The sequence below is a fragment of the Cavia porcellus genome, unplaced genomic scaffold (assembly GCF_034190915.1).
Source record: "Cavia porcellus strain 051 isolate PalLab524CR breed Dunkin Hartley unplaced genomic scaffold, mCavPor4.1 scaffold_16, whole genome shotgun sequence".
NCBI classification, from domain to species: domain Eukaryota; kingdom Metazoa; phylum Chordata; class Mammalia; order Rodentia; family Caviidae; genus Cavia; species Cavia porcellus.
Genome location: NW_026947499.1, coordinates 23,466,528 through 23,493,302, shown reverse-complemented (window position 1 = coordinate 23,493,302; position 26,775 = coordinate 23,466,528). Strand labels below are relative to the sequence as shown.

At 48.1% G+C, this 26,775-nt stretch overlaps 1 protein-coding gene across 9 annotated transcripts in view; it reads left to right on the top strand.

Annotated features, from left to right (window-relative positions):
* The window catches only part of Osbp2 (oxysterol binding protein 2), a 201,082-nt gene that overhangs the window by 153,705 nt on the left and 20,602 nt on the right, over positions 1-26,775 (top strand). For 7 of the 9 annotated variants that reach the window (XM_063225933.1, XM_063225931.1, XM_063225932.1 and 4 more), the window contains one exon: positions 16,254-16,510. The exons of 1 other annotated variant lie outside the window; for it this stretch is intronic. In XM_063225933.1, the coding sequence (XP_063082003.1) occupies positions 16,254-16,510 (257 nt within the window). Of the gene's footprint in view, positions 1-16,253; positions 16,511-25,396; positions 25,543-26,775 lie in introns of those variants that run through there. One more of the 9 variants, XM_063225938.1, reaches the window with a different exon arrangement.

Below are 26,775 nucleotides of genomic sequence, written 5' to 3'. Positions count from 1 at the left end.
TGCTATAATACACATATAACGAAGCTATTTTCTTAGAGTACAACATGTTTGAATGTTGTTTCTTTTTCCAGTCTTTTACTTTTAAATTCACCTGTATCTTTATATTTAAAGTTTATCATGAAAAGTATGATTATCTTATCTATATTTTTAAATTTATTTTGTAGATACCCTCTAGTAAGTCTTGCTTTTTTAAAACTGACTGATAGGGCTGAGGATATAACTCAGCAGCACAAGTGCCTGCCTGACAAGTGTGAGTTCATGAATTCAATCTCCGGTACCAAAAAAAAAAAAGTCTGAAAAAATCTCTGACTTTTAATTGAAATGTTGAGAATGTTTTAATTTAATGTAGATGCTTGATTTTACCTTTAATTTACATTTTTTCTAAAGCGCTCGATTCTCTATGCTGTCCAGGCTGGTCTCACTCTCCTAGTGTTAAGTTGATCCTCCTGCCTCCGTCTCCCAAATAGCCAGAGGTATAGGCAAGTGCTACTGTGTCTGGCTTGATATGGTTGAGTTGAAATCTACCATTTTGTTATTTGTTTTGTCTCATTTATGTTTTGTTCTATATTTCTCTTTTCTTGTTTTATATTGGATTATTTAGTTAGTTTTTAAATTTTATTACATAAGCTATCAGCTCTTTTTTCTTAGTGGTGGCTCTAGAGTTTACATTATGCATCTTGGACTTAGCAAGCTTTCTGTTTCAGCTGGGTCCTCTTTTTCTCTGCATAATATAACGCTGCAATCACTTATTTTTATGCTTCATATAACCAGTTACCTTCAAATAAAATTTAAGCATGAGAAAACCAGCATCTTTTAGCACAGTTACCTTTTCCAGCCCTCTTTATTCTTTTGTATGGAACTGAATTTCCATTTGGTATAATTTTCTTTCGGCCTGAACAATGTCTTCTAACAGCTTTTACAGTGTAAGTCAGTTAGCAACAAATTCTCTCAGGTTTTACTTGCCTAAAAATCTTCTTCATTTTTATTTTTCAATGACATTTTATGGGCTATGTAATTCTAGTTTCTTGGGGGGTTTTTCTGTAGTTCAAGAATGGTATCCCTTTTTTTTTTTTTTTTTTTTGGCTTACATGCCACAACTCCTTAGCATATCCATTCTCAGGGTCCCAGCGGTGGCCAAATTCCAAAGCCAAATGTGGCCCCCAAATGACTGTGAACAGATATCTTGCCTCACTGAATCTCAGCACCTGATTAGTCTGAAAATGTTCTGTTGCTATAACAAAATATTTAAGGCTGGGTACTATATAAAGAAAACAGAAAAGAAAGAAAAGAGGTTTATCTTACATTTTTGGAGGTTGAAAGTCTAAGATCAAACAGTCCCATCTGTTCAAACTCCAGTGAGGGCCTCATATTAGGTAACATAGTTATCACAGTGGTGGAGCATACAGAATACATCATGTGGCAAGACAGGAAGCAAGAGGAATTTAGGGGGTTGGCCTTACTCTTTTTTTTTTTTTAAAGGACTGGAGAGTGCCCGCGGTTCTCGAACCACTGGACCAATTGGCCCGGGCATTTGGGAAGCCAAACTTGAAGGAACCACTGGACTAAAGCCAGCTGGGGGTTGGCCTTACTCTTTTTGTAACAGCTCACTAGGGTTCCAAAAGAATTCTGTTAATCCCTTTGAGGGTGATGCCCTCACTGACCTATTCACATTCCACTAGCCCTATCTCTAAAGGTTTTACTACCTCAGCACTGCCACACTGAGGACCAAGCTTTCAGTGCAGGAATCTTTGGGGAACAGATTCAAACTGTACTGAAACCATTTCAGCACTCTCAACATTGAAGGGAACCAGAAGTAGTGCTCATAGTATGCAGGTGGTAACACTAAGGTGAATTGATCTAGCAAAGTGTTTAGTGAAGTGAATGGTACAGTGACTCTTAGATGGTGGCTATTGTTATTGCCAGTGTCTCTGGCTTTGAAATCTACTTTAAGAAATGGGGCCTTTGACTGGAATGTAATTCAGTAGTACAGCATTTGCCTAACATACATGGGCCCTGGGCTTGATCCCCAGCATAACATAAGGCAGGTGGATCACGGGAGGTTATTAATGGGACACAACAATGCTAAGACTCTAAGACCATTTTTTCCTAAAAGCACAGCCTTCCAAAGTATACACGCATGAGCACACATGCTTGCATGCACAAGCACACACACGCACACACGCATGCACACACACACACACGCACACACACACACACACACACACACACACACACACACACACACACACATGTTCATCTAGTCCCATGTCTTCTGACACTGATGGATCTTGGGAAAAGACACCAGAGAGTTCTCAGCCACAGGGTGACCTATTTAAAGGGAGCTGCATCCAGGCCAATCTGAGATGGATCTTGGTTGGAAACTTGGCCCAAAGATGTGGGATCTCTGAAGACTGTAATCAAGCCCGCCTGACAGTGGAGTTTCAGATTCTACTGGATCGCTATTCTGCATCCACACAGATTGCATGATTGAACAGCACTGGGTGCATTCAGGCAGGTTCTCCTGAGTTCTGCAGCCTATGTGGTAGGTTCTTGGGCAGCTGAGAAGATTCCAGCCTGGCTCTGGGGACCTGGCATTGCTTGGGCTTTGAGAAGTATCCTATGTCTCAGGCAGCAGCTGCTGAGGGGTCTCCAGAACTGGTGTAACAAGCCCTCTGGCATAGCCCTTGTTAGGCAAGCATCCTTCCCTCTCTACTGCTTTTCTTTCCCCTGTCCTCACCTTGGCCCAAATTTCTACCACATCTCCCCTGGAAGATTCCCTGAGTCAGTTTAGAGCTTTCAAAGATACAAACATCGCACTTGGCACATACTGCAGGTTTGTCAATATGTCCTGCCTGGACATCAGCTGCCAGCCACCATGACTCGGCAGTTGGAAATGGTCCATTTGTAACAGTCACTTTTACTTTTTTTAACAAATTCTATCACTTCTTGGAATTTCTAATGTTTTATTTCTTTTAGAAAATAAAAACCATTTATTAGTTTATAAAAAGAAATGCAACTGTCAGAGAGTAAAGCTTGCTGATCCTATAGGAGGCAGTTATTCTCCCAGGTAGCCAAGCTAGCAGGTGGTCTGGGCAAGGGCAGTCAGGGAAGTTGAAGGTAATGCTGCTCATCCTCATCCTCTCAAGAAAAGAGCTGGCTAACATCCCATCTCAGTTGTCTTTGGCCAAATTACTTTTAAGCAGCTTCCTCCCTGAATATAGACTTTCCTGGAGCCTCATTATGTTGAGATTGATTTTCTTCCTTTGCAAAAACTGCTTGGGTAGCTTTTTACCAAGCTAAGCCTCAGAAGCCACCTGCTGAAAGTGGTGGCTGCACAGATCCTCCTAGCAGGGTTCCACATGCCACGGGTGGGAGCAAACCACCCTTAGTCCAGCAGGCACATCCATGGAGTTGGTAGGGGAGGGGAGACAGTGGTGCAGATGTGCTTAAATGAGCCTGGCCAGTACCTGATTTATGAAGAAGTGTGGGTCTGCTCCATGGGGGCTTCACCTTTTACAAAAGCAGACTCCAACACCCTGAGCAGGGAGGGACCCTACACAGTTATACAAGCTTTTGGTAGACCCATTAACACTTAAGCTGAGGGCCTGTCCACACAGTAGTCTTACTGTTGGCCTGGAACTTGTAGAAGACAGAGAATAAGCAACTGGCTTAGGAATTGGAATGACCCAAAAGTCTTCCGATTCTATGAGCATCTTCCCTGACCTCTTTGACCCTCATCATTAACCTCATCCAGTCAGTTCTGGATAGGGTTCAGAGCTCTAGCAGCTCAAGGGTACTTTTGAGTTCCTGAGGTCCATGTGTCATGAGGGAAACCTGTCCTGCACCTCTTGGTGTACTCCAGAAAGAATTTCAAAACCTGCAAATAATAAGAGAGTATTTGCTGGACTCCCAGTGGTCCAGGTGTAGGAGCAAAATATATAGGACTTGGGAGGAATCTAAATAGGCTCCCAAAGAAATTCTACCTGGCTCCTTTCTTCTGGCCACACTCTGGGCCCATTCATTTTTTTTTTTTTTTTTTTTTTTTTTTTTGTCTTTTTCATTTTTACCGGTACCGGGGATCGAACTCACGACTGCCTGCTTGTAAGGCACTGAGCTAAATCCCCAGCCCCTGGGCCCATTCACTTTAACCACAGTTTTAGCCCTCCCGAGGTGGCTTCAGATGGCTGTCTCCCCATCTTTGTCTTGACCTCAGTCCTGGCAGGTCTGACCAGTCAGGGCTCAGGGACTGACTGCAAAACACAGGCTGGTAGGGGCAGGTTCGCATTAACCTCACTCCAGGTGCGTAGAGCCTACCATGTATGTGCCTCTCAAAGGGAAGTTCCTGTTGGCCTCCTGGCAGCAAACCACTCTCTTACTCACATTCTGGCTGGGTCATGGGAATGGAAGTCCCCATGCTGTGCAACATACTCAAGTATTCATTGAAGAGTCTTCGTTGGCTTCAAGTAGTTTGGCCATTTAGCTCAGGAAATCTTGCAGGAGTTTGTTTCTTTGCTACTCTATACTTTGCCTTTCTCTATAGAGTTTTATGATTTTTATCCCTTGCAGACTAATCCACTTTCTGGCCAAGTGATAATGAATGATGCTCACTGCTCCTCACTCTAGGCTAAGCACTGCATTACCAGATACTAAGCCATCTTACAGATAGAAAACTGTGGTTAATTGTTAAGTGGCTGTGAAAGGCCATAGCCATGAGACATAGTAATATGGGACTTCTAGGCCTTCCTGAGTGATAAAAGCGGGGAGCATTTCTCACTTGGGCCATTTCACTGGGTTGGAGGAGGTCGTTTAAGACCCAAACCTGCCCATCTGTCTTACATCAAGCAGAGCAGTGAGACTCTGCCCCTGCAGGCCCCATGGGTCTCTTTTCCACCCTCTCTCTGGAGTTCAGCCTCCCCAGCCTGTCATAAATGTGGATGGGAACCTCCCCAGTTACCCAGTGGCCACAGTGCAGCCAGAAGAGGTGGAAGGGCACCAAAAGGTTTGTAGGGTTGGAAGAGAAGCATTGCAAGAACTATGCCACTGGGACCTGGCCTGGGGGAGCAAGTCATGGGCAGAGTCACAGGGCAATCAGGTTGAGATTTGCTTATTTTTTTATCTATTTTAGCTCAAGAGATAGGAGTGACACAAGTATACACACACACACACACACACACACACACACACACACACACACACAGATTTGGAGTCTTTTTAACCCCAAAGCACCCTAATCTGCATACCACCTTACAGTCAACAGAACATTTTCCCAGTCCATTATCTCTGAGGTCATTCATTCAGCAGGTTCCTATTTAGCACCTTCCATGTGCCCACCTCTGGGATATAGGGGCATGTGGCAGATGCAGCCCCTCCCCCCTCAGGGCCCCATGACTTCTGGTGATGGAAAACCTTTCCTTTCCTCCACCTCCCTCCATCATTGATACCTGGGTGTGACCCATGGAAAATTCTTTAGGGTGATTGCCTAGGCCTTAGATAATTTCCAAGGATAAGCAGCAATGGCTGTGTTCAGGCCAGGAAAATGTAAACTAGTAGTTTCCAGTGTCCTGCCCAACAGTGCCAGCGCTGACTGAGACAGATCAGTGGGTTCTCACATGTGAGTTGTCGAATGTCAAATGGTTTAGAATTTAGTGTCTCTTGTTTTGATCTTGAGACAAATGTTGGTGTTGTATCAAATGAAACATTCACAAAGGAGGGACTTGTCCATTAAAGGATCATTCTCATTGGTCAGGGAGGGCTGACCTTACAACTCAGCTGAGTGACTTGTTCTAATGTGTCTGCCTAGCCTGTTGCTATAGCCACTGGTTTCAAAAGAGGCCAAGGTAATGTCTTTCAGCATGCCAACAAGGACAGAAAGAAATCCTCCTTCTGTTGCCCAAATGGTGCCACAGAGAGCCATGCCCAAGACCTGAATGAGATACTGGCAAGTGCTCCCAAGTAGTCAAGTCCTAGAGACTAGGTGAAGGTCTGTGTGGTAATAGACGAAAAAGCAAAACACCAAATTGAGTTTGTGTTATATGGATGAAGACTAGACTTTAGTGTAGAAATAAAGAATTGGTTTAGTATCTTGAAATATCAGGATAATGGGAGAAAAATTTTTTCATTTATTTGGTTTCCCAGGAAACAACACAGGGCATAAGAGAGGGCAACCTGGGATCCAGGATGTCTGGCAATCTCCATGGCTCTCTTTAATCTTGGTTTTCTTATCTGTAGAGCTGGACTAAAGCTGTAGCAAACAAATATGCATCAATGTCTGTGGCTAGAACCTGGTACTATGGGATGACAAAGCTGGCAGGACTTTAGGTAGCATCTAACCCCACTGTTCTCATTTTGGGTAGAGGTTTAGAGGCTCTCAGTGGAGGGTAGTGCAGAGCTCAGGCTCACCCTGGAGAGGGCTCACTGTTGTCTAGAAACAGCCGGGAGGCTGGTGCTGGGATACAGGCAGATCCCTGGTCTTGACCCAGCACGTCCGAGCAAGGGACAGGAGGCCAGGTGCTTCACTTTCTGCCCTTGTCATGCCATTACATAGACCTTCAAGTGGGACACCAGGGAACTGGGTTGAAGCACCATGAGCAACTTTCTCAGCGGGGTTGGCACAGGGTCCATCAAACAGCCTTCTTTCTGCTCTCTCCTCACGTTTTGGGTGAGACTCAAACCTAGACAGGACTCATGAGGAAGCTTGAATGGCCTGGAAAGTTTCAGCGGCCACAGTGCCTGATCCAGGATAAGCACCTGTGTCCTGTTGGGGAGTCCTGTGGAAGCCCCAGTTGGAATGGAGGAGGTAGGTGGGCTGGGCACTCTGCTGGTCTGAGGAGGCTGTGGGTGGCAGGTTGTCTTTAGCATCACAGCAGATGCCATAAGTGGAGCATACATCTCTATTTTTATGCTCCATCTCTGTGCCTGTGTTTATTCCCTTGGAGCTGGGCCCAGCTGCCCAGAGCTGCCTGTCATCCTAAGGACAACTGAGGACAGGGTGCAGCTCCTGGTCACAGCCTTCTGCTGAGGAGGAGAGCACTGGATCCATGGACAGCTGAACCTTTGTTCACATGCCCCAAGTTTTCACCTTTCATTTTGCTCATGGGTTGACCATGTGTGCCCTGGCTCCCTCCAGGCAGAGGGCAGGAGGAAGGAAGCAAGTTCCCTCCAGGATTTGTTATTCAGCCCAGGAATCCCATGGAGATAAGAGATTGAGCCAGCACAATACTAGTCTTTAGGTCCCTGTTTATTGGATGAGGTTTCTGTCCCTGTAGCTCCATAGAGTGGGCACAAAGCTTGGCTTTTAGTGGTGGGCATGGGGGCCTTTACATCCTACCTTGACTTTAGGAATAGCTTTCCTTGAGGAAGGTGCCTCCCCTCTGTTGGATAAGTTGTCAGAGAGCTGGATGTAGTCTCACCAGGTTCCCAGAACAGTGCTACTTGGCTCTCTGTGATGCTCTTGTACTGCTGTTCTGCCAGTTAGAAGCCTCTGGTCCTAGGCCCACTCCTAGATTCTCCATGCCACCCTTGCTTCTCCTGGACGTGATGCTTGTAGAATGCTGTATAATATGTGGAAAGGATGTGACAGGTAAGCACAGAGGAAGCAGCCCCTGAGCAACTGGATGCTCATTCTCAAGCATGCAGAAGTTACTTGCCATTCTCTTGGACTCCCACATCAAAGATCAAAGCAGATTTCTTTTTTTACTCTTTTCTTTTCTTTCTTTCTTTTATACTAGGGATTGAACCTAGTGCCTTCACTTGAAGCTATATCCCAGCCTTTTATTTTTTTTGAAACAGAAATATCCCTGAGTTGACCAGGCTGGGCTTAAACTTACAGTCTTCCTGCCTTAGCAGCACAGCATGCTTTAATTATAGGCATGAACCACAATGCCCTGAGTAACAGGGCTTCTGTCTCTGTTATCGGCATTCAGCTGACTGGATTCTGTGATCAAGTTCAGGACGTTTAACAAACCACCTAAAATCCAAACAAGTCACCTAAGCTGCTGTAATTGAAGGTTGGAGGTGCTAACACTGCACATCAGAACTGGCTGTGTTCTGCAGAGGGAGCAGCACCCCCACAGTTCTCATTTGAAGCCAACACTGGCTGCTTTTGCTTCTCTTTGTCCTCTGAGGTCAGTGGTGGGATGTCTCTGCACAGGCAGACTGGAAGAAATTGGAATGCACAAACCCTACAGCACTCAGCATAGAATAAAGGCCCTGCTATGGGAGAGGAATGACTGCTGGGGAAGAGGCCATGGGCTAGGAAGCTGTCAGGGCTCAGGACTAGGCCCTGCTCTCTTCCAGTCCTGCATATTTGGACTCAGCTCTAGAGAGAAGAGAGGGACAGCAGTGCTCACGCCCTTTGACTACACTATTGACTCCAGGGTACACCACTGACCAGATCTAGTCTTGTTGGTAACTGAAGATTAGATTTCAACCCAGGGCACAGTGGCTGTCACACTGCACTGATGTAAGCACCCCTGCTAGGGTGAAGGGAGTGGTGAGGGGATTAGGGAAAGATTTTTCTTTCTTCCTCTCTCCCCAGATGCCCTGCCCCAGGTTCTGGGCATTCAAAGATGAACAGAAGCCACCACATTCTTCTTAAATATTTGGATTCTGCTGGGGATTTAGCTCAATGACTTAGGTACTTGCCTAGTAACCAAAAGGTTGTGAGTTCAATCTCCAGTACAAACCCCTTCCCCCACAAATTTGGATTCTTCTAGATGGCTGGAAGCTGGGGGAGGACCCGTTGCTGGGGAGCCATGGAAGGGAGCCTGAGGGCTCAAGGCACTGCTCAGTTGAAGTCACACTTACTGGGCTTTGGGCAGAAAGAGGCGAAAAGATATCCTAGTCATGGGGCATGTGTGCCATGGCAGTGCAGATGCAGGAAAGCACGCAGGTTTTCAGTGAGTCCATGAGGCCTCCATGTAGGGAACCAGACTGGTGGAAATGCCGAGATGGAGAAAAACTGTGAGGTTTCTGGGAGTTTTGCCACAGAGGGCAGTAAGTGTACTGTTTTCCTGATACCCAGAAGTGGATAAGCAGTCTTAAGTGTCCATCCCTGCTGCAGATGCTCCCAGCTTTTTCCTTTGGGGCTCTGCCCTTGCTGTCCTCTTTTGTCCCCTGCTGAATCTCAGCAGCATCTGCCCAAAAATCTCATCCATCCCAGCAATGGGTGAGGTACAATGGAAGCCTGAGCCAAGGCCCCTACTCGGGATCGCTGTCATCTCTATCTTCACCACTGGTCATTCTGGGCCTTGACCTTAGGGAGCTCTTTGTATAGGTGGGAGCAGAGCCAGGCTGCCTGCAGAGAAACAAAGAGTCTGTGCAAACGGCATGGCTGCAGGAAGTCTGCATGTTACCTCTCTCCCTCACCCTGTACAGCCTTTTGGTTTCTGTATTTCAAAAGGCTGGCCACCCCCATTCTGAAAATAAGACTTCCCTACAGAGAAACTTGATCCATTTTCTTCCAAAAAAAAAAAAAAAAAAACCCCTCTGGTTCTAAAAATAGCTTACCTGGCACCTCAGTTACCATGGCAACCTGTACTTTCTAGGTGCTTCCTGGGAAAGGGTTCTGACTCTTACAGTGGTGTCCAGGGGGGACTGGGGAGAGGCCTGAGTGGGAAGCAAAGGGAGGCACACCATGAACACTCAGTGAACCCAAGACAGTATCTGTGTGAACATCCGCTGTGAGGATACAAGGGGCAGAGTAGCTTGGTGGCCTATGAGCTTATAGCCCTGGCATGCATTATGTCCCTGCACTATGCTGGCCACACACTAGGTATTTGACATTTTCCCAGAATAGCGATTATATCCCCAGCTCACAGACTGACACACTTTACCCCAACCACATAGAGTCAGACACACGACCACCATGCTCCACTCAACCACACCTTCCTTGCAGAGGCTCCAGCAAAGATGGTATGACATGTACACTGGGCTCTTTGGGGAGGCTGGAGGAACTTGTGAGGTCTCTGTACCCACAAAAGGGTCTTCATGATTAACTAGAACATAAGGAGACCACCCCCCAGGACAGTGAGCCAGACTTAATGACCAACCATAGAATAAGAATGCGGCAGGTATTGTACTCAGCCATAGCATTTCGGAATCAGGGACAAACAGTGACTCCTAATGATGCCCACGCACTGATTTCCAGAACTTGTGGCTGGATATGTTACTGTACATGGGAAAAAAGAACTTTGGCTGAGGTGATTAAGTCATAGATCTTGAGATGAAGGATTAGCTGAGATTATCAAAGTAGACCCAGTATAATCACAAGGTCCTTATTTTTGAGAAATTGTTTGCATGCTTGATTTTATTTTTTATTAGTACGTGTTTGATGGACATAATGATTACATTCATCATGGGGAGTTGGTTCATGTATGTGATTCATCTTAATTCTTTTTACTTTCCCTCTCTTCCGTCTCTTGGTCCCTTTTTTTTTTGTAAACAATCTATCCTTGTTTCCTATTATCTTTTATTTTGTTCTTTAAATTATTCATTCTATATATTATACTTTGGATTTCTTATTTAGGAGAAATAATGTGATACTTAAACTTGTAAGTCTGATTTATCTCACTTTTATTGTCCTAAGGCACATTCATTCTCCTATAGATGACTCAAGTTTATTCATTTTGGCAGAGTAGTAGTCCACTGTGTATAAATATAATACTTTTTAATTAATTAATCTATTGATAGACATGTAAGAGGGAGGGAGGGGAAAAGAGAAAGGCAGTGAAGGGAGAGGGGGAGAGGAGAGAAAGATTGAAATTAGATGCTCTTCTCCCAGCTTTGGAGATGGAAGGGGCCACATGCTAAAGAATGAGAGCAGCTAGAAAAGGCAAATACATTCTCCAAAAAGAACATGGCTATGCCACTGCCTTGATTTTAGGACTTCTGACATTCAGAACTGTAAAATAATATATGTGCTGTTTGAAACCATTATATTAGTTTCCTGGGGCTAACAAATCACCACAAATTAATGGTTTAAAACAACATTAGTTTATCTCTCGCAATTCTGGAAGCCATAAGCCCAAAATTAAGGTATCAGCAGGGCCATACTCCTTCTGAAGGCTCTAACGGAGAACCTGTGCCATGCCTTTCTTTTCTGATGTTGGCAGAAATCCTTGGTGTCCTTTGGCTTGTAGACATAGCTCTTCAGTGTCTGCCTCTGTCTCCATATGTCCCTATGTCTTTTCTCCTCTCCTTATAAGGGACGGTGGTCGTATTGGATGGAGTCACAGTTTTCCATTATGATTTCACCTTAACTAACGTAACTGCATCTGCTTCAATCCCTCCAAGTCAGTTCACATTCTGAAGTTCCAGGAAGTCAGAAATTTTTAGAAGAAGGCACTAGCCTATGCTTTGCAGCCACTAAGGACTGAAAATTCATATCCCAAGAAAGCTTCCCAGGAATGAGAGGCCACTGCCACACTCTAATGGCCCTGTCAAGCCAAAATGGACAGTCATGATTGGTGCCATTTTGTAACACTCTGGTAACTTGAGTTTTGTGGATTTCTCTTAAAAAAGAATCCTTCCATATAACTGGACAAAACTAATGGATATTTTAGGAATCAGTGCTTTCCTACAAATGATCCTGTCTGTGAATAGGGAAGGATGCATCTTTCATGGTCACTTGTTCCATGCAGTTCCATCATCTAAGGGCTGGCCTGTGCTGCATTTCCCAGCTCTGTGTCCAGCTTAGAGGCCAGACCTCATTATCCTTTCTGTGTTCCACAGTCTGGAGTTGCTGTGTGCCTTTGTTGCTTTAGGCAGAGAGACCCAAGAGCACCATTGGCAAAGAAAAGCATAGTGAGTCTCAGCCCCAGGTACTCACCATCCTGGAGAAGTCATTTGCATTGGCAAACACAGGCCTCCTTTGGCTCTGAATTGTCCCTGGGGAAGGGCAGGGTCTTTGGAGGTGGCAGAGCAACTTGCTAGGATCTTGGTTAACTGCTTTCCTCTGAATGCATAATCTAATGCCAGAAGGACAGAAAGTACCCTGGTTGGCAAACAACTGGCCATTTGCTGAGCAGGGAAAAGGAGAGAAAGAAGCTCCTGACACCTGCCTCCTGTCCTGGGGTTTCATCTCCCCAACTGTAGCACCATCTTGGTTTGGTTCCTTGGGTTACCATCGTCCTCTGTGAGCCATGTCTTTACAAGCCTCAGCTCTTGAACAACAGTAGGGGCATGTGGGTTCCCACTTGAGCTGCTATTCTGTGACTGCCTAATGGTAGCCCAGATGCCCGCCTGTGCTGAGCCTTCCTGCTAAGGTGAGGACACAAGGTGGTGGGGCCTATAGTCCCCCTCCAGTGTAAACAGTGTGGCTCTTCCCTCTTCTTGGCTAGCTTGATGTCTGGGACAGGGAATGAGATGATATAAGCTATTAGGATATGGTAAAATACTTCCAGAAAAGTCCTGCAAGAAGGTGCTCACCATGAAGGGCGTGAGTTGAGGCTTACTATCTGACTCAAAGTCACACAACCAGGTGTGCCTCTTTCTGTGTTGCAGCTCATCTCGTAGGTCAGTTTCCTAGAGGTCCTTTCCATATGACTTGCAGTGGGACACAGAATGGCTGGGGGAGCCACGAGCCACGAGGGAGAATGCAGGCTTGGAACTTGGCTATGTGGGCTGTGTCTCACCTCCATCACCTGCTCACTGTGAGACCATCCCACTCCAGCCTCAGTTTCCCAGTTTCCTCCCCTATAAAATGTGTATGCTAGCGATACATAGGTTGAATGAGTTTGCCTAGTGCTTTAAAAATTTCTGGTACCTTGTATTAGCCTCAGCTGCCACTGCCGTGGTCATGATGGTTGTCATTGCTGTCTGGTGTAGGAGGCCTACTGTCTTGCCTAGCTACTTGTTTGCTGACTGGTAGGAAACTGCTGCTTCCAAGCTGGCTTCTGCAGCCTCTGGGACCCCAGGTAGGTTTGGATATAATTCACCCAACAGAAGTACCAGCTTTATGCAGAGCCAGCATATAGTCCAAATGAATGAGGCAGAATGGAATTAACCTACAGTGGGATCTGCAGAAGTGGGCAGAAAGTGAGTAGGACTACCATGGGACCAAGAGAAAGCAGTGTGCAGCTGAGAGTGAGGGAGCGAGAGAGCGAGAAAGCAAGAGAGAGAGAGAGAGAGAAAGAGAGAGAGAGAGAGAGAGAGAGAGAGAGAGAGAGAGAGAGAGAGAGAGAGAGAGAGAGAAATGCGTCAGGTCAACCAGAGGGTGCAGGCATTGAACCTAGACACAAAGAGTGGTTAGAAAGATCTTCACTAGGTAGAAGGCAGGTGCCACATGCCTGGTTCCTTGACTGGTTCCTTGCTCCCAGCTGCTGCCCAGCAAAGGCAGTCGATCCAATTCACTTCTGCCTTTTCTTAGCCCCTACTGTCAGGAGACCCCTCTTGAGAGGAAAGTGAGGTATAACATCTTTGTCAAATACTGTTTGCCACTGCACCATGAGCCAGCTGTCAACAGCAGTGCAAAACATGTGATCAGAGGCCAGCAGCTTACTCCCTGGTGGCTCTGCTAGCAAGCACACGGAGTAGAGACCGCTGCTGACCTTCCTCCACTCTCCCCCAGGGAAGCTGTGAGGATGTTAGGACCCTCTGCCTAGGATCCAGGTCCTGAACTGTCAGCAGATACACCTTAGCCATTGGAAAGAGCCTGTCCAAGGTCTAGGCCTTCTCTGTCAGAGTAGCAGCTGGGTACAAGCTATTTACTACTTGTGTTGTTACTGCTGCTAATCTTGGCCGAGCCCCTTGTTTCCCTCTGGGCCTCAGTTTTCTCCCCTGAAAGCACAGATGTGAGCCTGGATAAAGTGGGCCTGGGTCCTGGCCATTGCATAAGTGAAATGTCACTTAACAGCTGGGATTTAGCTAGAATCCTCTTGCTATCAGATGCCAACCTGGATTTGACTGACTGTATCTGATGCAAATGAGAAAAGTGAGTTGCAGAGAAGATAATAGGGACTGAGGGCCATGCTGGGCATTCTAGGCCAATGATGGTGAACCTTTTAGAGCTTTCAGTGATACAAACAGCCCACTGTGGCACACGTGCCGTAGGTTCGCCACCACTGTTCTAGGCACTCTTGATGCACACAGGCCTTACCTCAGTTACAGGGACATCTTTGTCTTCCTGGGCCTCCTCCCTGTTAGAAAGTTGTCCCTTTTCCAAGGGCCAGAGCTCACCTCCCTACAGACCCTGCCAGTTGTTCTGATCAGAGACAGGCAGCAAGGACAAGAGTTATTTCTATGTCACGGATACCAAAGGAGAAGCCCAGAAAAATAAATGACACTGTAGCCAAGGAAGCTAAGACCTATACCTCCCCAGGGAAGAGTCTAAGTAACCCATGTTTTCTCAGTGCCTAGCTGGGTAGTGTAATAGTAGCAGCTTCCTGCTCGGGCCCAGAGCAGACCTGGGCCTTGTCTTCCTTTCTGGAGATTTGTGCAGCCACCAAAAAAGCCTGTGGCTGCCCCAAGAGCTGAGAGCCCACCTGAGACCAGAGGTAGATTGGAGAGGAGTCAGAGTAGCCTCCCGGTGGACAGGGAAGAGGCTGAGGCTCTGTGCAGCCCATTGCGGACACCAGGGTGGCTGACATGGACTGAGCCAGAACTGCTGCCCTTCCCTTCCTAAACACATTTCTTGGGAGATGGAGGTAGAGGGCCAAGGAGAGACTCGAGAGTACATGGGCCCTTTTCTGATTTTCTCTCTGGCGGCTCTGAGAGACAAATAGGAATAACTGACGGCACCTGTGGTCGTGAGCCTGGGGCTGTCTCACACCCAGCCAACTCCCTCCACATCTCAGCTCTTCAGCAAAATGTCTCTTTCCCTACCTCACCCCACCTGCCACCCCTTGCCTAGCTCTAGGTTCTTTTTTTAGAGAGCTATCTGCTCAGGATCTGCTGGCTCATTCTCAGACACAGGGCTGGGGATCAGGCTCCATCTTCTGCATGCATCCTGGGTAACAAAACCTTACGGTACTCAGGCAGACCTCCATTGCTTCCATTGTTTCTTAAAAGGACTGGAATTTTCTAAAAGGTAATGGGGAGGCATTGTGCTCAGGCTGTTGGTGGCAGCACTAATTTTGCTCTATTCACTCAAAATAAACATTCTTTTTAAATTTTGTATCTTGGGTTACAGATTTCTTTCATCTAAAAAAAGTCTTACTGATTATTTCTGAAACAAGGCATTTCAGAAACCCTTTAGCAGATCTGGCTCTGGGACTCACAGCCAGCTGTCAGGCTCTTTGTTGTCCTGTGCTCAGCACTGAGCAACAGTATCGCCAACTCAGCTGCTCCCAAAGGTCCCCATGGCCCTGTACCCCCAGACACAGGTTGGGTCAACAGGAAGGGAAGCTACAAGGGCCCATGGGCAGGTTGTAAGATGTTAAAGGTAGGGTGGGAATGGGGAGAGCCTCCTGTCACCTACATGGAGACCCCAGAAGCCTGGCACTAAGAGGGGACTGGTTAGGTAGTCTGGCATGATTTCAGTTCTCAGAGCATCATTGTCTCCACCTAGAAGCCAGTGTCCACTCACGGAAGGCATTCTGTGAGTGAGTGGCCATGTTTCTGCAGGGGAATTGAGTGCAAACCAGCAGAAGGATTAGCCAAATGGAGAGGGGAGGACAGGGAAAGTGAAGCTTGAACTATGGCCTGAGGTCTTTGGGTAGGCTTTGGAAAAGGGATGGCGTTGGTCTGTGCCTCAAAAGGATAAATAGGGTGAAACCTCAAGGAGGTAAAGGAAATATGGAGTTCCAGGCAGTGGGGGCACCATGGATAAGCCCCAAACAAAAGCCCCCAAGCATTTTCAGGGGCAGAGACATACTGAGGTTGCCCCAGAAGGTGCTGGTTACCCTGAATGAGTCTGTAAGGCTAGAAAAGGAGCCTAGGCTGAATTCTGGGAGTGTCTATAGCCACTGAACAATCTCTGCCTTACAAAAAAAAAAAAAATCCTCTGCCTTTCCAGCCAGTTCAGCCCACCCTTGCCTAATGGCTGTAATTTAGGAGAGCTGGTGCAGTGCCTGTAGCCCCCTTCAAAGACCAGTCCAATCTCTGTCCTTCATGCTACTCCATTTATGCCCCCTCTAGTGACTCACAGAAGGCTCTGCTGGCTGGGCAGGTCTGGGCAGTCACCTCATCACAGGCAGGAGCAACATCAGGCATCATTCAGGAATCGATTGTTTTTATGACCCTACCTGCTCTGCCCACTTCAGCCCATACTGTGCTGGTTCAAGTGACAACTCCAGCAACTCTATTTCTCTCCACAGATGACTCTGGGGACGACGACGAAGGGACTGCCTCCCCAGCTGACAAGAGCGAGCTCCAGTACACACTTAAGAACCTCTCCCTGAAGTTAGATGACCTTAGCACATGCAATGACCTCATTGCCAAGCATGGGGCAGCACTCCAGCGCTCCCTGAATGAGCTGGATAGCCTCAAGATCCCCTCTGAGAGTGGGGAGAAACTGAAGGTTGTGAATGAACGGGCCACCCTCTTCCGAATCACATCAAATGCTATGATCAACGTGAGTGCCCACCCCTACTGCCCTCCAGACATAAGGATCTCAAAAGGGAGAGTGCTTTCCGGCACCAGCCCTATGACCTTCCAGAAGGTGCTTGACAGACCATGCCTCCAATAATTTCCTGTGGCTCTAAGTCATTCTCCAAAGTACTGCTCCACACACTGCAGCATCTGTGTCAGTTTCACACTATTGTTAAGAGAGGATTTTTATTTATTTTTTATTCTTCTATTTTATTTTTATTTTTTTGGTACCAGGGATCAAACTCGTGACCTCACACTTGCCAGGCAGGTGCTTGAGCTGCTGAGCTATATCCTGCACCCCTGAGGATATTCTTTTTAATTGTCTGGTGGAAACTGGAATTAACTATAGAATCTGGTTGCAGCTGGTAGTTCGGGTAGGTCAGGGCTCCAAGCTTAGAGGCCACCCTGGTGAGCTATCTTGGCCCACATGACGGACATGGCTACTATACTGCTCCTGCCCTGGGTGCATCCTACCTGGCTGCAGGGAGATCAGAGCCCACATCAGCATGGCAGAGGGGGCAGATATATGTGGTGGTAACTGGGGTTGGGGTTCCCTTTAGAACTCTACTTGCCAAGGGTTGTGCCAATCTGATAGTACCTATATACAAACTCAGCAATCACAGAATGCAAACTCAGAAGGCACTCTCCCTGGGTTCTGGAAACCGTGTTGTGATTGGGAACCAGGAGGGGTTACGTGTAGCAGGAAAGCAGTGTTTGACTATGGTTTTGGCTCTTCCTCTTTCTGCCTGGTGAGCATCCCCCTTGGTCTGACTGCAACAGCCTCCTCCCAAGGACAGCTTATAGAGGGACACATCCATCCAATAGGTTTCAGGCACAACGATCCTGCGTGGCATGCTGGAACAGGGGTCCAAGGCAGATGTGTGCAGAGGTGGAGGCCCACACCAGGGAAAGGTTGAGGTCCACAGAATGTGGTTTCAGAGGGTTATCAGGCTAACTGGAGACAATAGGAAGTGCCCTGGGGAGCCCCAGCTAAAGGACTACACTTCCAAGGTAGGGGTCAGAGCAGACCCACACTGGGAGTCTCTAATCATCAGGCTGTAATCCTGACAGGAAACTTAAGGGCAGTGGAAGATGGAGGATGGGGCCAAGGTTCCCAGCCCAAACTGTAGGCATCAAAGGATTTGCTTTACCAGCCTCAGGCCTGCCTTACCAGCATGATTGTAAAGCAGGAGGGCTACCCCACACCTGCTCAGACATGCTTATGCCTCAAGTGCCTGCCTGACGCAGCCTCGGGAATCCCTACCCTAGGGCATGAGGCTGAGTGAGAAGTACCCTCTTCCCAGACTACTAGGAAACATGGCCTACAGGTATATGTACCTTTGTCCATCACCACATCTCACAGTGCCCAGGGCTGCAGTTGGCACTGTATGTAGAGGATGCTGCAGGGCTGCAGCTCTGCAGCCACCCTGTGTGTCATCAGTCTGTGCCCATGATCTCTTCCATCCGTACACACTCTTAGGGCACCATCCTCCTTTTACCCTATAGATGCTTTAAGCCCAGGTACCTGTATTACCAGTATCACACTCACATAATGAGCACTTCGGGACATAATGCTTATGCTATGTTTGTACCTCCCTAAACATCTAGAACCCAGTGCTGCCTCCAGTTTCCCTGGTACTGCTTCCCACCCAAGATGAAGCCACTTGGCTTTAAGGGAGCAGGTTTGGTTTCTCTAAGATAATGAGCATCACAGCTGGCTGAAGCCAATCACCATCTTTTATCAGGCATCAGAGGCTCATCTGTGTTTATGAAGCCCTAAAATAGCTCAAGGTAAATGCATAATGAATTATTTTATGGAAAGCGCAGCCTCCTGGGGTTGGTCATGAGGCTTATTTCCAATCTGGACTCCAGGGAAACATGTGACAGGCGGCCTTCAATGACAGGAGCTGCACCTTCTCAAGTAGGCTGTGGGTGGATGGGCTGGTGTGAACCTGACATAAGGGTGTCTCCTTTAGAAGAAGTGAGGGCTGCCCTCACTGGCTGAACTTCTTGTCCAGGTTGGCTCAAAGCCCAAGTTTTTCCTGGAGACCCTCCCCCCTCCCCCAACAGCTGTTTGACAAGAACTAGATCTGTACTAGGAGGGCCATTTACATGGCTGTTGACACTAAGTGTTCAAACCACCACTGTGTGCCATGGGGCCATGTAGGAAAGCTGGCTTGAGGGTCATAGCACACAAAGGTCACTCTGGTGTGGTGTGGCTTCCCTGCCTGTTATGAAGAGAGTGGACCAGGGATCCACTCTCTCTACCTCATTCCTAAGGACCTGTTCATGCACTGACCTCTACTGTTCCAGAGTACAAAGTGAGCTCAGAAAGACTCTTACCTGAGCTGCCTAGTATCACCAAGCCTGGATGCAAACCCAGATTTGTGTAGGACACTGGAATAGTGATGTCTCCTGAGCATATGGGCCCTGGCAGAGTAAAATGTCCTCTCCTGCTATAGCTACACTCTGAAGTCAGGATATAGAGTGGGTGGCTTCACATCTACCCAGTGTGGGATTCTAATCTCAGCATCGTTTTTCTTTTTTTTTTTTCCTTTGAGACAAGGTCTCACTGCGAAGTCCAGTTGGGCTTGAGCTCACTATGTAGCCCAGACTGACTTCGAACTCAGGACCTCTATATGTCCCTGTCTGTTATCTTTAAACTTTCATATGGCTTTTGATTACCATAACTGATGACACAAATTTCATCCTCTAGATGTCACTGTAAGAACGACTTCTCTCTCCCCACTATGGGAATCACATTGCATCTTCTGCTTTACCCTGTTCCCCACCCTCATCCTGACTGTGATGCAGTCCAGCAACCCACACTTGACTTTTGAGAATCTATTCATTGACCCTTTGGGCAGGATGAAACCCCCCGCTCAATGTTGCATTCAGCCCCAGTGGTGGTTGCGTTTTCCATCTTGAAGGCTCTGGCTGGGCCTGTGTCACAATGGAGCAGGAGTAAGAAGTCAGGGCTTGCTGGCCAGACAGACAGACAGACTTCACAGGGAAATGATGGGCAAGCAGCCTCTTACTACCTAGACAGGGCCTCACTGCTTCATCTCCACTTCTTCCCTAGATGGTAAAAAGTCCAGTACTGTCCAGAAGAAAAGTTAGTGGGACAAATTTTAAATCTCCTTTAAATTTCAGTAACAAGTGAATAACAAGCCTTTTGGTCCCAAGCTCCACTCCCAGTAGGGTAGAAGAAGGAGAAAGAGGACACTTGGATAATTCCCAGATCCAAAGCTCCATAACCCGTATCACAGACTTATATGTGTCCAGTGCCCCCTGAGGAGCAGAGCAACATCCTCCCCTCTTGTCTGGTAGGATCTCTTTTCTGGGTTTTAGGGAACTATATTTTCCAAGGTTTCTGGATCAAGAGGAACACTGCAGTGCTTCACCCTGTGTCTTTGCCAATGCTACACTGTCCTTGCCATGCCATGGCATGTGGCTTTTACAGTTAGGGAGGTTCTGCCTTAGGGATGCATTTAACCCAGACCTTAATAGCTGCCTACTGATAACTACTTGGATGTATGTAGGGAGAGGGCTGGGGTACCCCTTCAACATGGAACAGGCAAGCCTGGCTACTCTTGGAGCTCACAGTCCAATGGAATTCCCCAGTGATGTGACCTTCCAGAGGCATGTTGATCCAAGACCAGCAACTTACATGGCTACTTTTGAAAGGTAGGTATAGGGAGGACCCAGGGAGGGACTAGGAAGGGGAGTTCAGGCCCAACCAACTGCACCCTCATGGGAGATTGACCCTTGGGGATAGTCATGTGAACCTCTTTACCCTGGGAGCCAGGGTAAGCCCCAGCTTGGCCTGCAGAGGGCAGGGGCCTAGCAGAGAGCAGGGCCTAGAAGCTGCAGAGTATGGCCTAGAAGGAGAAAGAAGGGCTCAGGGCTCCAGCTGCTAAGGATGTAAACCCATATTTCCCTGATTCTGAGCCTGCCATAGTGTTCTGCCTCACAGTAGGGAAATGAGGCCTTGGTTGGGAGCGGTAGGTCAAGAGAAGGGGAAACAGGTGTGGTCACTTCTCAGCATTATCTCCCTCTTTGGCCCGCATACTTTGCAGCATCTCATGGTCTTTTCTACCACAACATTTTGACCCATCCTTCCTGCAAGGACAGGTAACAGTCTCCCTCACAGACCCTGTATCCCTGAGGCCTCCAGGACTGGTATAGAGCCCAGGGCCCAGGATATAGGAGCCTCAGAAATGAGAGATAGGGAGAATTATGAAAGAACATGGGAACAAATGAATGAATTGCTTGGTGTCTGGCAACATTCCCTAGAGGAAATTTTTCAGCTGATAAAAGCCAGCCCAGCAGATCCCTGCTTGAATTACTGTTTTGGGTAACTGAATTAGTCTGCCATTTAGGAGAAATCTTGCAGCAATAGTATATGATTCTGGTTTGTAGAATGAGTCTTGAATTCCACTGTGCCATGGTATTGAATGCTCCTCCCATGTCTGAGGCCAGGAGGCACCTTGTGGTATAGCACTGGGTCTATCCCTTGGTTTAACGTACAGGGTGATTGAATTATGGCAGGACATATTACAATTCCATGCTTGTGGATATTAGCTTTCATAAAATATAAGAAGAAACTCTCCAGGATTATTGTTTGTTCCCATGAGTTTATCTTTGTAGTGAAGCCAAGTGGCCAGTGTGAAGGACAGGCTATGGATTGTTGTTATAATAGCAGTGGTCCTCCCAGGTCTCCTGCCGTATCTTTCTTTTTTCCTCACATAGCCACATGATGTCAGTATCGCGACAGCTTCATTGTTATCATCATAATCTGTAATATGCAGATACTACTCTGAGGCCAAGGCATCTCCCCATTTCTCACCAGGGTTGCAGTTCCCAGGAGAGGAGAGTCCTCCTCTCCCCGTGCAGCACACGGGGTACAGCAACCTGTCCCTCAGCCATTTCCACTAGCTGTGGCAGGGGAAGGGCTGGAGCTGCATTTGTGGTTGCCCAGGGCGGAGTGCATCATGCATTCTGAAGCCAGCTTATCACGGGATGCTGTGCGAGCTCCTTGCCCGGCCATGAGAGCAGGTTTTGTCTGCAGCCCCTGCTGGCAAAACTAGACAGTGCTTTCTTCTGTGACTGTTGCACAAGTTCATATTTCTGCTGACCAAACCTCAGGACTTCTTTGGCCACCTGCTCACACCTCTTCTTCTTCTGCCTTTTTTCAGCCCTGGCCATGGGAAAGGGCAGCTAGGATCCCCATTAGGAGATGCTAAGAGTTATATGACAGGTGCTGGTGGCCTTCTCTCCCTGTAGCACTGAACCCCGTGGGGAGGTGGTAGTGCTGGGTTCAGTCCTGCTCTCCAGCAGGCTGTGGGCTGTTCCTGCCATCTTCTCCCTGAGGCCCTTGCAGTGAGGCCCAAGCAAGGCAGGATGCTCCAGGGATGGTTCCTCACACTTGAGATCAGAGAGGTTCCTTGTAGTTGCTGAATCATCCCAAGGCCCAGTGCTTGCCCCCTTTGATCACCTGATGCCTTGTAGCCCTTAGGAGCCAAGATAGTTAAGGTCAGTCAGCCCATGAGCATTTCTGTAGAGATGGACATGAGGCACACAACAGGCTTCCCATCATCCAGGAAGGCCCTTTTTTAGGCACTGGGTTACAATGGCCCCTGCCTTTGTGGGCTCTACATCCTCACAGGGGAGCTGCAAACACATAGATGATACAGGATAGCAGGCAGAAAGATTTTCAGAGGGAGGAAACTCAAGGTAGGCTGGGGCGAGAGAACACAAGTGCATATTGGCTGGAGGTGAGGGCTATCTGGGGAACAGAGGTTCCAGCACCAGCAATGAATACTGAGAACTCTGAAAGGGAGGTTGGAAGGGACAGCAGGCCAGTCACAGGGTGCCCTGTACAAAGTGCTCTGCCTTCCACTCAGAACGAATGAAATCATCTGACTTGATTTGAGCAAGACCCATTGCTTGGAGGATAGCCAGTGGTGAGGCATGGGTAAATGCTTGGAGTCCAGAAGGGCTCCAGAAGACAGGGAGGGAACTGGCACTGCCAGGAAATGGCCAGTTCTGTCTGAGCTGAAGGCAGGATCAGGAGAGTTGCTGTGTGACTGAGAAGCAAGACCATTAGGAAGGCTTCCCACAGGAGCCTTTCCCTTTGTGGCTTTGTGACCATCCTCTATTCACCTCCCACCCCAACAAGCCCTCCAACAGATGCAGCAGGGTACAGGAGAGTATTTCTTCAAAATAGGTTTTGTGCAGCCAGTAAGGGGACAGAGCTGGCTGGCTATAGGGCGAGCCCCACAGAAGACCAAAGAGGTACCCAGGGGAGAAGAAAGCAGGAAAGCTGGGACCAGCTGGGACCAGTCCTGCATTCCAGGAAGGGATATCTCTCAGGAGATGCACTGATGGGATGGGGACTACAAAGTCCTGACTGCAGGATGGTGGGCACAGGTGCCTAGCACAGTGAAGAGCCAGATGGGCTTAGCTAGGGGAACAGGCTGGCTGGATAGAGCTGCAAGCACAAAGTGCAAGGCGGGTTTAGGAGGCATAGAGGGGGACAGAGTGGGAAGTAGGCAGTGAGGCAGGTGAGGATACGTACATAGATCAGGGTATCATGGAAATGAATATCATGGAAAGTATCCTTCCCTATGTCTGAAGGAGCCATTTATTATTGGAAAGGCATGAGGCTTCACCACCCTAGGAACTACACAGGGCTCCTTGAACCCACCTAAGCAATGGGAGAGGCCCAGGCTGTCCAGATTCTTCTGGGGCCCCTGGGGCAGGTTCCTGTCCAGATGACCACTTTTCTACTCCTGACAGCTTGTTCACTGGGGGGAAGGTTAAAAATAGATTCCAGGATTGTCTCTAATCAGTTGGCAAACTGGCAGCCAGATGGTGCCAGTTCCTGTGTACAAGGGGTGAACTGTTCTGAATGTGGAAAGGGCTATTTTGGAGTTGCACTTGAAATGGAAAGCTGTCTCTCCGTCACCAAATGAGTCACATCCAGGAGAGCCCAGGGGTGCTGGTCAGGAATGCTGTAGGCTGCAGCCAAGACAAATCCAAGTGGTGGCTGGTCTGACCCTGTATTGTTCGCTTGGCCTCCAGGAGGCCAGGAGGGGACTGATACATATAGCATGGCATCTGGGCTGGCCAAAGGGCGCCCACCTGAACCCATCTTGCCTCCAGGGTTCCCCACTCTTAGTTTTGGACACCTAAGATGGCCAAGTTTAGTGTGGTGACCACTGAGCCAGGCAGACAGGGCCTGAATCTCAGCACTGCCCTTCCCACCTTGTGAAGATATACTGCATTCTTCTTGGGTAAATGAGGGCGGTTAGCCACTCTTTAGCCGGAAGGGAGGAGAGACTCTTACACTCCAAGGCATTTCCTGGTATGAGCTTCTGGATCGCTCTCCGAGGGGACTCAGGGAGACAATGTCTATTATTCCTACTTCAGGGAAGTGAGAGAGGGGTGCACCATGGCCATATAAGGATTAGCATGGTGGGTGGGCAGCCTTAGCCCCAGCAACTTGGCTTGTAAAAAGATCCTCACCCACCTTCCTGTGAGCCCAGAGCCTGAGGACCTCCACAGAACATACATCAGATTCCTGAAAGGTCCCGGCCTGGTCACAGATGGAGGGAGACACAGCCCTTTCTCCTGCCCTCTCTTTGCCTGGTGTTACCATGTCCATTGGCATGTGCTGAAGGCTGGAGACAGTCAACTGTGTAGCCTGGATCATCTTGGCTTTTGGCCCCTCTCTTCACCTCCTGTGTGAGCACAGTGGTTATCCATCCCAGTGTCCAGAAGTTTCCTGGCCCCTTCCCCACACTTCTGTCTAGAGGAGATTAATGGTTTATGAGTAGATGCTAAAGTCTAGGCCCTGGCAGGGCCCTGGTTCTGCAGACCCTTCTGAGAGGTTGAGAGGGCACCACAGGCCACACATAGGCCAGGCAGGGGATACAGGTTGCCTGACCCCATGCCCACTCATCTGCCCATGTTTGAGGAATAGTGAGGTCATTGGCAGGATTAGGATTAGAAACAGCAAAAGCGATTAGAGTTTGTCCTTCTTCCCCTGAGGTACAGCTGGGAAGAGGTTTCCAGGTCAGAGACCTTCTGTCTGTCCTGCAGATACTTGTTAAGGTAACCAGAAGAAATTCCTCACAGAGCTCAAGCGGCGTAGCCCTTGTCTCAGTTTCCCCTGGGTGGACAGCCTTCACAACCTCCTTCACAAGTGTGGGCTTCTGAAGAGGATAAGCTAGGCAGCTGAGTCTTTCCAGTCTGGGGCCAACCTGGTGTGGGAAGCCCCTTGTTTCTATTCTGGTTTTCACTGTGCTTCTGGGTCCCTCAGCAGGCTTCCCATCTTCTCCAGAACCATACTTCCTGGAGAACTCCACCCCCCAACCAGTCCCTCTACATCTCAGAAGCACCCATAGTGCTTGTTGCTTTTTTTTTTTAACTCTTGCAGCAGTTCTTGGGGTGGGAGGAAGGAGCAGGACCCAGGAAATGGAACCCTATCCCAACCCCAAGAACAGTGAATCCAATGGATCATAAAATCATGAACGCTATGGAGGATAGGAAGTTATAAGTGTATCCCAAGGCACAGCCATGCCCACACACTGATACTGGTTGTGGCTACCTTCTAGAATCTATCCACCTTCCCTTCAGTGAATCAGAACATGAGTATGGTATGAATAAGAGGCTCGGTTAGCCCAAGTTTCTCCTTTAGAGAAGGGGGTATGAGCTTTCTGACCACAGTTACAGTTGTCACAAAATTTGTGAGGAATTGTGACCATGTTTAGGTCATTGCTGGGTGAACCCAGCCTTCCCCCAGCCAGTTTCCCCCTCGCTGGCCCCCCTCCTGAGCCCTGGGCTTAATCCAGCTTAGTGAATGTACAGCCCACAAGGCATGCCCAGCTCAGCATTCCAGGGCAGCAGGGCCAGCCGAGCACCTGTCTGTCTCCACATGACAGCCAGCATGGGGCCTGGAGAAGGCCAGCAACAGCAGAGGAGACCCTGGGAGCTAGGGATGGACACCAGGTGAGTGTATCACGGTTGAGGGGCAGGCATGCTTCTGCAGTCTACAGGGTGAGCAGGGCACATGAGCCCTTTGATCTTAGGGTAGAGCAGCCTCCACCCTATTCCCCTCTTCAGTTGGCTGTGATAGCCTACAATTTGAATGTGCCTTGCCTGACCCACATAAAGCCTCAGTTATCCTGGAAATTTGATTCCATCTCACTGCTGTGCTATGTCAGCTAGCCCTGTGTTAACAGTGTGGTAGATGGAGGTCATACATGCCCAGCTTTATCAGCCAGCAATCTGCTGCACTGAAAGGCAGTCTCCTTTCCCTAGTCCAGAGCTGGAACAAGGGTATTTCCAGACATCCTTGTTAGTGAGCATCTCCTAGGAACCAAGGAAAAGCACAGGTTCCAGCAATGCCTACCATAAAGGGATTTTCTGACAGCAGTGAAGATCCAGATTTGTAAAATAAATTAACAGTGTTGGTTCTTAGGCCTGGGAGACAGGTGGTGGGGTGCACAGGGGTTTAGACCCTAGCTCTGCACATACCTTCTTGGGCAAGACCCTTAGCCTCCTTCCCCTCCTTGCCCTCTTCCACTGCCTTTTTTCTCACATATCATCCTTGGTCATACTTGCTAGAGAAATGGCTACCTTAATACCATGAGAATGTCCCAGATAGCACTGACCATAGCAGGCACAGGGTGAGGGAGGTGGGACCACAGCAGAATAACCAGCTGTATGTGGAACGGAGTGGGGATGGGCAGGAAGCCATCATATGTAGTTGCCACATGTGAGGGATTGGGAGAGAGAAAATCCAGGAGATGGGCCAGGGCCAGGTATATGAGATTGTCAACCATCCAGATCTGTCCAAGATACTCCATTTACCCCTGGAGGAAAAAAATAGTCATTTCCAAAGTAGTTAGGGCCCGTGAACAGTAAAGATAAGGAGCCAATTCACCTTTGCTTTGTGACTGTCTTGCTTCTGCTCATGGGAAACCCAGATGTCCTCTGCTATTAGCTTGTGGGAATTATTACTGTTGTTATGTGGCTCTTGTAGAAGTCTTGATTTAAAGGATAGGTATTATATGACAGAAAAAATATATACCTATTGCATCTATGTTGATACACACTGACAGATGATTCCAGGGGATGTAGAGGCTTGGCAGGAAGCCATAAAACAGATGAGATGGCAGGGGGGTGGGCGTGGGAACAGAGATGAGGGACTGTGCATAGCTGGTAGGCCACCAGGCCAGG